Genomic DNA, 12,530 nt, shown 5'->3' with positions numbered 1-12,530 from the left:
GCTTCGCATTTTCCTATCTCCTCCTACGATAATTGTTTTTAATGGCTGAAAACCGGTTGAACAGCTCGAGTACAGCATCATAATGTTGAAGATTTTCTTTAAAAAATACTATTTTGATAGATTTAATATACGTTTATACAAATGTATTGATTTGCGATGAATGGAACATTCCAAATTATTTGGTTTAACCATTGAGGTATACCTCCATGGTTTAACACAAGTAGGTACACTTAGAGAATAAACTTAAGATATAGTATTGCAACACTACTATACAATACTCGAAATAACTATTAACCACTTTTGGTCGCCATTAGAATCGCAAATTTCTTACTGTGAGCGTTGGTAGTATTAGATATAATATAAACATATATACAAATAAACTATATTACTGACAGTTGCTTCTCAACGTTTGTATTAAGTAATAATTACAAAAAATATAAACGTCGTAGTGGTGAATCGTCACATGCACTTTACTATTTCAATCGACTATGACAGTGACAGTTTTAACAAAGTATTAAATCGCAAATGTTTTGTACTGAATTTAGTGGTATATTATTTATAGGCCTATAAAACATGAAAACAATATTTCGTTGCTGAGTGGATAAAGAATATATATATGGTTCCTCTTTGTACCTTCCCTCAACCTTAATGTTACATACCAAACACAAATTGTGTTTGTTTAAAAACAGAAGATCGAAAAAGATTAATATTTTTTACCATTAATTGCGTACCGGAATTTTGTTCAGATCTAATATAATACCAGTCTGATTTTTTTAGTCTGACAAAATGTCCACTTACCAACAAGTAGCTGCTATAGTGTTGGTATGCCTCCATCTGGCTTTCAGGGCAAACACCAGCTCATATGTTCCACAGAATTGCCAAGAGCTTCTTTTCGATGGACAATCTGGAAGTTACAACGATCCATTACTTGTTGACCCGGATGGACTTAAGCGAGGTGTTGAACCGTTCTATGTAGAATGCGAAGTTATAGATGGAAAGTTGACAGGTAATCTTAACTTACTCTCACCCATTGCCCACAGTAACAAAACAGTTTACATACACCGGGGTTTTGTGGTGTGTGTAAACTCCGGGGTTTTGTGGTGGTGTGTGTAAACTCCGGGGTTTTGTGGCGTGTGTAAACTCCGGGGTTTTGTGGCGTGTGTAAACTCCAGAGTTTTGTGGTGTGTAAACTCCGGTGTTTTGTGGTATGTGTAAACTCCGGGGTTTTGTGGTGTGTGTAAACTCCGCCATTTTGTGGTGTGTGTAAACTCCGGGGTTTTGTGGTGTGTGTAAACTCTGGGAGTTTTGTGGTGTATGTGTGTAAACTTCAAAGTTTTGCTTAGGCGACTGTTCTCGTTATACATATGTTTGGTATGACACGCATCCATACACACATAGGGTATCAAAATGATCACCGGAACTATTTAAACTACTATTGGGATTATACCGCATTGTGACGGGCCGCCGCGCCTGCAAACAATGTAATTTATTATTAATTCGGCCAAAGTATCCGCATACATTGGTACTGTTTGACGTCATGCAACAATCTGTGTTCAGTGTATTTGTAATAACTTACATAAAAACGTAAAAAAGTACTAAATAGGCCTACCATTTTCTTCCATATATACAGGTAGAACTATTATAACACCGACATGTAATCTTGTTGAGGAGGTCAATGGATATGAAGCTCATGGTTCGTTCGTACACGACATTACGTACGAGATGTCTATTGCGCAGATTGTAGCGTTAATGGAGTCGTCAACCTCATGTCGACAGTATATAAAAGTAGGATGATTATGCCTTTTATTATGGTTCTTCATGTTTGTTTTGTTTATTACATGCCTAGATTACTTTATTCACGGGGTCCGGGTATCAATATGCTTTATCAGACATAAAAAGTGCAAAACATCATCATCTGGAGTTACATATCAATATTACTAGAGCTATTTTCTTACCATTTATAACGTTTCGTAAACCCCTTTTCTTCTACAGTATGACTGCATTGGTTCAATTGCTATACCCTATGGTTTCTGGGTATCACGTAATGGTTCCACTATGTATAACTGGGGAACTCCAACTGGTTTTTATGGTTGCGCATGCGGATACAGAGGTACTAAATATCTAATTCAAACGTAGTTTATATATTTAATATAATTATTTAATTATTTATATATATATATTTAATTTTTAAAAAGTGTGTCGAACCCCAATAAACATTTTCTTGAAATGCTTGAGATTGTAGACAATAAACTTATAAAAATTATTGGGTTGAATTAAATGTTATATTAAATGTAAATTAATGTTCAAGAATGTTTTCTAATAGTATGTTTGAGTATTACAATTACTTAAATTTATTATTTAAGGTGACTGCAGCAATCCAAGTAAAATTTGTGAATGTAACATAAATAATAGAACTCTGAGAAAAGATGAAGGATATATTGACGATATATCTACCTTGCCAGTGATGCAGTTACGGCATGGCGACACTGGAAGCAATTCTGAATCTGGTACTAGCACAATTGGACCAATAGAATGTTCAGGTATATTTACTATCATTGACCAAAAAAAACAGAACATATCGTAAACTTATTTATAGCCAGCCAGCTAGTTAGCCAGTATTAAGCAACCAGTTAGTTAGCCAGTAGTAAGCAACCAGTTAGTTAGCTAGTTAGCTAGCAGCTTAAATTCTGCAAACTTGTTTTCTGCAGTACGCTTTAAACTGGCAAACTTTGAAAACCCTTTTTGACACAACTCGGAGTTTGCAAAGAAAAGTTTGTTTTTGCCGAAGTTTGTAACTGGTCTAAACTAGCAACCTCGAGAACAGAACAAACAAAAGTTTTGTAATGTTTGCCAGTGGGTGATCTTATACCTCTGCAACTTACATACATATGCCACCAACAACACTACTGCTACCACTAAAATGAAAAATACACTACAATGGTGGTAGTTACTGACACTGGTTCTACTTATTTATCTTTTTCAGGCCTAAAGCGAAAGATTGGATTAATGTATTTCTTCGACAACATTTTCATGTCTGAATATGTGATAATAACATTGCCAGATAAGTCTTTACTCACGTGTCTTAGACTATGCCAGTGGATTGAAGAGTGTCAATCAATAAGTGTCAACGATCTGATGTCGTGTTCATTGAATAGCCAATCAGCGAGGGAGATTCCTAAAAGTAAAATCAATCGTGATGACCATTACAAGCATTATGAATACATTAAAATAAACAAATAAGTTGTTATTTACTGCATATTTAACATAGTAGACCTATTCTTGAGTGAAAGATATAGACGCAACGCAATCGAGTTGAACAAACGATGGTTTGAATAATTCATCGCTTATGATTGGTCAAATCAGGGAAATTTCCCTCTTCTCTGGTCAAATCACTTGCGTTGCATCTTAGTGAGAACCAAGCTTTAGTAGTAGTAACATAGCAACGTATAGAGGATCGTCTTATACGTCCAACATACGAAACTAGTGACTAAAATATTGCCAGAAAAAACAGCTAGACAAAGAATGTACTGGTTAATTGTAAATTATCGTTTAACCATAGTAAAAGTATAGGACCATCATTTTAAATTTGAATTTATCATTTTTTAAATGTTTTATGTCATAACAAACAATTTCTTTGTGTAAGTTCTTGGGATTCTAGTCTCTTAAATTGTTCTACCTATTTCATTTTGAGGGATATTTACCCGATTCTCCACATACAGTATTGCCCAATATCATAGGAATATTCGGTAATACAGCTTCTCAATTGTATCACATGTGTTGCCTGTATCATGTAAGGTTAGGTTATAGCAAGAGAGTGTTATTGTTGAATTTATTTTCTGTCGTTAGTACTGTTGGCGAGAAGAAACTCTTTAGCGTAACCACTAAACAAACAAAGATTGACATTAACATTAAAAAATAAATAGATATGGGTTATTATACCACATTTACTATACGTGCGAAATGGTTTGTGAATAGGCCTACTGTCACCTCTTCTCATGCATCCAAATCAGATTTCTTGGTCTATGCATTTCGCTCGTTCTAGTTTGAACTAGATTTATTAATATACTTATTATAAGTGTAAATTTTATATGAACGAATAATTGAAATATACAATCATGTCAATTTTAACTAACATACAATTATAATGAAATTTGATAAAATGTAATCAATACGTTATCTTTAATTAAGAATTTGTACACACAACAGAAGACTGACGTTCAATAAAATTAATCACAGTATCTATGGTAACTGCGATTTATCTTGTTTTCCTTACATAATTATTTCTCATTATCAAAAAATTGTTCCTACAAAAACATAATGTAATCGCTTACATTAAAATAAAACACCGACTTAAAAAAAAAAAGCTTTTTGTGGTTTCCTGTCTTAGTTATCAAATACTTAGAATAAGTGTACATTGTATACGAACAAATAAAATTGAAATATTTAGAATGTCAATTGTAATTTAAATTATTCCATCTGATGAGAGGTCTTTAACATACAATTACAGTGCAAGGTTATCATGTTGTCATCTCATACTCAACAAGACCCAGATTCAACTATTGACGTTCAATACAATAATCACAGTAACCATGGTCACTGCGTTTTAATGTTTATCTTGATGCACCATTATCCGAAAATTGTTGGTAGATTATAAAAAAAAATTATTGTAATTACATTTAAGAAAAGCAACAACTTAAAAAACAGATCGAAACAAATTAACCTTTATCATTTTTTTAATCTTTTAACTTTGCTGCCAGTCTTTGAGAGCGTGTAAGTCCATAATTTATATTTCTCGTCTTTTTGCTTTTTAACTCCCATTTCTATGTATTGTTTTATTTAGGCCTATTTTAAATTTAATTATAATATAATACTTAATTATAATAATTTAATTAAAAAGATAAATTTGCCTGAAATGATAAAAACTGAAAATTTAAATAAACTTCTTTGCCACACAAATAAAATGAAATACACCGAACGCCTGAAAATGTAAAAAAAAATCTAAAGTATTTATTTTTTACCCTCCCTTTTGTGAGATTCACTTTATTTCATATTTTTGTTACATATCTATCTAAAGTAAATGTTATTCATCAAACATCCAAAGAAATTATATATTGGAACTAAAGAACTATTATTTTTACACGGATACGGAAAACATTTTATCAGTTGTATCAACAACCAACATTTATTCTTTTCTTAGGACCTGTTTAGGTTTAGTTATTTACCCGGGCAAGTGGGCTTAAAGATATATTGTCTCCCTAAAAAATAATTTTTAAATTTTTTTTTGTTGAATATGCCATTTTAATATCACATAACAGTTATTCACTATGACCAAAAACTTTAACCAAAAAAAAAACATTTTCCACCAAAGAAATGTAATTTAAAGCAAAATATACGTAAATTGTCTGGAAGACAATGGTTTTTGGTTGAAATTAACCATTTCTTTTGTCTTTTTATAAGTGAAATAATAATTTTTGATGATTTTTTTTCTACAGAAGTGAATAACTTTGTTAAAACTGTGAAATTGTCAATTCAAAATCTGATTTTATTAATCTTTATTTTTTCATGTTTTTGGGGGACAATACATCTATAAGCTTCATAGATACATTATCTCTAATTTGTATTGGATGATCCGAACTGTCGCTTGTAATTGGTTAACTCACTTTCGTTGAGCCTACTACTACTACCAATTTGTTTTTTGTTATCTTTCATATAAATTGAAGCATTATATAATCACAAAATGTTGGCTTTCTTTAAAGTTTAATTATACCAAAGCAATTATATCTATATTTCATATAAATTAAAGCACTATATATAATCATAAATTGTGGCTTTCTTTAAAGTTTAATTATATCAAGGCAATTATACAAACATATCTATATGGAACAATGATAATTAATATACATTTGTTGGATTGTTACGCTAACAATAATATTGATTGATGGATTAAATAAAATGTATGATTTTATGACTTTATAACTATTGTAATTGTATGGTAAACTGCAATAATTGCGTACCGGAATATTAGAAATAAACAGAATACAAAGATTCGCCGTAGGTACCAGACCTGTATTTTTTTAGTCTGGCAAAATGTCCAATTATCAAGTTGCTGTTATGGGTAAGTTTAAAAAAAATATATTTAATATTTTCATTTCAACATAAAATGGATGGAATTATCCAATACCATCACTTAAATTCTTTCCTTTGACTAATGTAACATTCTTATGTATGTTTTTATGTTTTTATATTCTTTTTCTTTTTTTCTAAAACCATTTTTAAATGATAATAATAATGATAGTACAATTATTCTTCAACCAATTCTTGAATTTATTACCTTTTACTGATGTGAAAAAAACTGTTTTTATGCAATTCTTTCTAAAAATAGTTTTCTATACATTCTTGTTCACCTACGTTCACAGGATATTGAACAACAACAATTTATTGAGTACACACTCGCGTTTATGTTATTTTACAAAATTTTAACAAACAATAATTCATATAGAAAATTATTTGTCTGAAATCAAAAATTGTAAACATAGACAATTTTTAACTAAATTTCGTCTAGGAATTCTTGATATCGAGTTTGAAAGAGGTAGATGGTATGAGGTTTTTAAGTTTATGTTTGTTAATGTAAGTATTATTGTATTATGAGAAATAAATGTTTAAATACACTGCAAAACAAAAATATATATATATCAAAATTATGAGTTACGTCAAGAGTTATTATAATAATACCAGTTACGTTTTATAATTTTCCTTCTGAAGATAAGAAATATTACTTTAATTGAAAATATGCCTAAATTAATTTGTTTGTGCATTTACAAAAAGAAATATTTCTGTATTTAATTTGTGTAAATAATATATATGTACTCCGGGCGGCTGGCCTATGTGCTGTACAAATAAATGCGCTAGACCAGGAGTAGAGAAAGAGAAGAAGAAGAAGTATATAATACAGTTTTTTTTTCAAACAGTGTTGGTATGCGTTCAACTGGCTTTCAGGGCAAACACCTCATATGTTCCACAACATTGCCAACATCTTATTTTCAATGAAAAAGGTCACAACAACGATCCATTACTTGTTGATCCGGATGGACTTAAGCGAGGTGTTGAACCATTCTATGTAGAATGCGAAGTTATAGATGGAAAGTTGACAGGTAATCTTAACATACTCTCACACATCGCTAAATCAGTTTACATACACCAGGGTTATTTGGTGTGTGTAAACTCCGCAGTTTTGTGGCGTGTAAACTCTGGGGTTTTGTGGCGTGTGTAAACTCCGCAGTTTTGTGGCGTGTGTAAACTCCGGGGTTTTGTGGCGTATGTAAACTTCGGGGTTTTGTGGTGTGTGTAAACTCCGGGGTTTTGTGGCGTGTGTAAACTCCGGGGTTTTGTGGTGTGTGTAAACTTCGGGGTTTTGTGGCGAGTGTAAACTCCGCAGTTTTGCTTGGCGATGTCAAAAGGCGTACTATTAGTAGAGATAGTTGCGTATGGTTGTTCGTTATACGTTCATTTCGTATGCTACTGCACGCATCTACACACACGGGGTATCACTATTTCATTAATTGTACAGAAATTGAACTGTCTTTGGGTTGGGATTAAGCGCTCTGTGGCTGCCGGCTCATTACATTTGTAAACAATGTTACTTCCTGATTTATAATTTACGTCATACGATTTTTGTTTACAAGAATACGCAGGTTGGCAACTAGTGTGAAAATAAATTCACAGTGCACTATGTGACTCATGACTGATACGGATAGTACTAATAAAGTAAAGTTATCATTATTTTTCTTTACACAGGTAGAACTATTATAACACCGACATGTCAGCTTGTTATCGCGGTCAATGGATATGAAGAAAAAGGTTCGTTCGTACACAACATTACGTACGAGATGTCTATCACGCAGATTGTAGCGTTAATGGAGTCGTCAACCTCATGTCGGCAGTATATTAGAGTAGGATGATTTTGAATTTTTTTCATTATGGTATCTTCAACGTTTGTTTTGTTTATTATATGTCTAGATAACTTTGACCATGGAGGTATCGATATACTTTATAAGGCATACAAACTAGCAGTCACCTAAACTTGCGATACAATGTTCGTAAACCAATCATTTTTTCTACAGTATGACTGCCATCATTCAAACATTTCACGGTTTGGCTATTGGGTATCACGTAACGGTACCGCTATGTACAACTGGGCAAGTCCAACTGGTTTCTATGGATGTGCATGCGCATATAGAGGTAAGCTTAGTATTCTGTTTTTTTTTATTTTATTCAATCGAAACCAACAGGTTTGATACAAACAAAGCCAGGACTGTTAAGCACCTTTTGGTCCTGACATTGATCAAGGGCTTCTCTCGTCCAGTGTCCAACTTGACCAGAGGTCTGAGGCAGATACTAGATGCAGGGACTGCCATAAGAGTCAGCAGTGCTGATTTCAAATGCCTAACGGGACCCCAGCTCCGTATACAGCACCCGTTATTCCCAGATGGTCTCCCATCCAAGCTCTAACCAGGCCCAACGTTGCTTAACTTCGGTGATCTGACGAGAACAGGTGTTTCCAGTATTTAAAAGTTCCGACTACTAACCAAGGCTATCAAACAGGCCTTGCTATCTTTAAAATTGGATATATATGAAATCATTCATAATGCACAATTAAAAAAGCAGTTTGGTCAAACCCAAATGAACATTAGGCAGAATAGGCCTTTTTTCAAGTAACATGAGACATCTTTGATCGATGACAAACAATGCTGTGCAAGGAAGCGTAACCAGCAGAAATAACATAGCGCGCGGCGAGCATATTTTCGGAGGACAAGTACACAAAAATTCGTAATTCTTTAATTGGAATTGTAAACAAACTTTGTACTCACTGTAAAATGTTCTTAAAAGATTAGCCTACATCACTGTGTTTTGGTGAAGAAGGCGTATGTAAATGAATGTTCCACATGACTATTATAATAGTTTATTTTATTTATGCTACACGGAATTATTATTTAAGGAGACTGCAGCGATCCAAGTTTACCTTGTGAATGTACCATAAATGATCGAACTATGAGATACGATGATGGATATATTGACGATATATCTACCCTGCCAGTGACGGAGTTACGGCATGGTGACACGGGCTCGGAATGGGAATATGGTATTAGCACAATTGGACCACTAGAATGTACAGGTATTTACCCTAACCCTAACCCTGTTTACTATCATTTACCTACAGTAACGGCCAAAAGATGAATGAACATTTATTGGATATCGTAACCTAAATTGTACCAATTGTACTTCGGTATGTCAACTAATGACACTGGTTCCACTGGTTTTTTTTTTCAGGGCTGAAGATTATTGGATTGATGCAGTTCTTCGACAACATTTTCATGTCTGAATATGTGATAAGAACATTGCCAGTTAAGTCTTTACTCACGTGTCTTAGACTATGCCAGTGGATTGAAGAGTGTCAGTCAATAAGTGTCAACGATTTGATGTCGTGTTCATTGAATAGCCAATCAGCGAGGGAGATTCCTAAAAGTAAAATCAGTCGTGATGACCATTACAAGCATTTTGAATACATTAAAATAAACAAATAAGTTGTTATTTACTGCATATTTAACATAGTAGACCTATTCTTGAGTGAAAGACATAGACGCAACGCAATCGAGTTGAACAATGACAAACCATCGCTTATGATTGGTCAAATCAGGGGAATTTCCCTCTTCCCTGGTCAAATCACTTGCGTTGCGTTATGTCATTGAGTTGCATCTTAGTGAGAACCAAGCTTTAGTAGTAGTGACATAGCAACGTATAGAGGATCGTCTTATACGTCCAACATACGAAACTAGTGACTAAAATATTGCCAGAAAAAAACAGCTAGACAAAGAATGTACTGGTTAATTGTAAATTATTGTTTAACCATAGTAAAAGTATAGGACCATCATTTTAAATTTGAATTTATCATTTTTTAAATGTTCTATGTCATAACAAACAATTTCTTTGTGTAAGTTCTTGGGATTCTAGTCTCTTAAATTGTTCTACCTATTTCATTTTGAGGGATATTTACCCGATTCTCCACATACAGTATTGCCCAATATCATAGGAATATTCGGTAATACAGCTTCTCAATTGTATCACATGTGTTGCCTGTATCATGTAAGGTTAGGTTATAGCAATAGAGTGTTATTGTTGAATTTATTTTCTGTCGTTAGTACTTATAACAACTGTTGGCGGGAAGAAACTCCATACCGTAACCACTAAACAAACAAAGATTGACATTAAAATCAAAAAGTAAATAGGTATGGGTTATTATACCATATTTACTGTACATGCGAAATGGTTTGTGAATAGGCCTACTGTCACCTCTTCTCTTGCATCCAAATCAGATTTCTTGGTCTATGCATTTCGCTCGTTCTAGTTTGAACTAGATTTATTAATATACTTATTATAAGTGTAAATTTTATATGAACGAATAATTGAAATATACAATCATGTCAATTTTAACTAACATACAATTATAATGAAATTTGATAAAATGTAATCAATACGTTATCTTTAATTAAGTATTTGTACACACAACAGAAGATTAACGTTCAATAAAATTAATCACAGTATCTATGGTAACTGCGATTTATCTTGTTTTCCTTACATAATTATTTCTCATTATCAAAAAATTGTTCCTACAAAAACATTTATGTAATCGCTTACATTAAAATAAAAAACAGATCGAAACAAATGAATATTTTGTTTTTCAAAATTTAAAATGTGCTGTTTTTGTTTTTTGTTTTCTATTATTTTATTTATTTTGCTTCTACTTTTTATGTTTCTATGTTTTTTTTTAAAGTTTATCCATTATAACTATCATTTCTATATCTTAATCTTTTTCTTGTTAGGTATTCATTTTAAAATGTTATTGAATATTTCTTGACTGAAAATGATAAAAACTGATATAGGCTAAATGCTTTGGAAATGTAAAGAACTTCTCATCTACATTTAGGACATTTTTAAAAAACCAAACGAATTATACTGAGGACTGCTTTTCAGTTGCCGCCGGCTCATTAAATTTGTAAACAATATTACTTCCCGATTTATAATTTACGTCATACGATTTTTGTTGACAAGAATACGCAGGGTTGCAACTAGTGTAGTGTACCTGAAACAGGATTAATTCCGCTAAAGTGTCTGCGCATGCGCGTCACGTGAAAATACATTTACAGTGCACTATGTGACTCATTACTGTATTTGTAGGATTTTTAGAAAGTAAAAGTAAAACCGTAAATAAAAATGTAAATGTTTATTAATTTTCTACATGGGTACAACTATTATAACACCGAAAAGTAACCTGGTTAATTATGACATTTTACATCTGAAATATCTCCTCTTTTCACCCGCAGCAACCAGGCTTGGTTTATTACATTTTCGTTTTTCGTTTTCGTTTTTGGACTGGTCCAGTGAAGCTCAGCTTTTTGTGGTTTCCTTTCTTATTTATCAAATACTTAGAATAAGTGTACCTTGTATACGAACGAATAAAATTGAAATATTTAAAATGTCAATTGTAATTTAAATTATTCCATCTGATGAGAGGTCTTTAACATACAATTACAGTGCAAGGTTATCATTTTGTCATCTTTAATTAAGAATACTCAACAAGACACCGATTCAACTATTGACGTTTAATACAATAATCACAGTAACCATGGTCACTGCGTTTTAATGTTTATCTTGATGCACCATTATCCGAAAATTGTTGGTAGATTATAAAAAACAATATTTGTAATTACATTTAAGAAAAGCAACAACTTAAAAAAACAGATCGAAACAAATTAACGTTTTAATTTTTTTAATCTTTTAAATTCGCTGACAGTCTTTGAGAGCGTATAATTCCATAATTTGAATTTCTCGTCTTTTATGCTTTTTAAGTTTATTTTTCTTGAGGTTTTATCCAACTACCCTATCTATGTATTGTTTTATTTATTTTAAATTGTTATGTAAAAAAGGATAAATTTGCCTGAAATGATAAAAACTGATAATTTCTACTTTTTTAATATTAACTTCGTTGCCACACAAATACTGTAAAATGAAATACATCGAACTCCTGGAAAATGTTTAAAACAATCTAAAGTAAATGTTTTACTCTTCCTTTTGTGAGATTCACTCACCTTTATTTTATGTTTTTGTTACATATCTATCTAAAGTAAATGTTATTCATCAAACATCCAAAGAAATTAAAACGTTTAATGTTATCATGAAATGCAATTCAGCTTGGGACGCATGCGTCCCTACATGCTGCTATATTTTATGAATTGTTTTTGTAAATTTGTTTTTTTGAATAAAGATATACCAGTCAATAATAAATTATATATTGGAACTAAATTTTTACACGGATACGGAAAACATTCTATCGAGTTGTATCAACAACCAACATTTATTCTTCTCTTTTTATTAATTAAATGTAAGAGAGTAAAACCCTTCAGTCTTAGGACCTGTTTAGGTTTAGTTATTTACCCGGGTAAGTTGGCTTAAGCTTCATGGACAAATTATCTCTA

The 12,530-nt window shown here is 32.2% G+C and overlaps 1 protein-coding gene across 1 annotated transcript; it reads left to right on the top strand.

The window, feature by feature from the left end:
* Positions 1 to 786: 786 nt before the first annotated feature.
* On the top strand, positions 787 to 9,663 carry LOC144848214 (neurexin-4-like). The gene is made up of 5 exons (XM_078704926.1): positions 787 to 1,006; positions 1,631 to 1,785; positions 8,121 to 8,238; positions 8,996 to 9,172; positions 9,328 to 9,663. The coding sequence occupies exons 1-5, from the start codon at positions 787 to 789 to the stop codon at positions 9,579 to 9,581; spliced, it is 924 nt and encodes a 307-aa protein (XP_078561052.1). The 3' UTR covers positions 9,582 to 9,663.
* The last annotated feature ends 2,867 nt before the right edge of the window (positions 9,664 to 12,530 follow it).

The sequence above is a fragment of the Antedon bifida genome, chromosome 7 (assembly GCF_963402885.1).
Source record: "Antedon bifida chromosome 7, ecAntBifi1.1, whole genome shotgun sequence".
Classification (NCBI taxonomy): domain Eukaryota; kingdom Metazoa; phylum Echinodermata; class Crinoidea; order Comatulida; family Antedonidae; genus Antedon; species Antedon bifida.
This window is presented reverse-complemented; position numbering and strand designations above follow the sequence as displayed.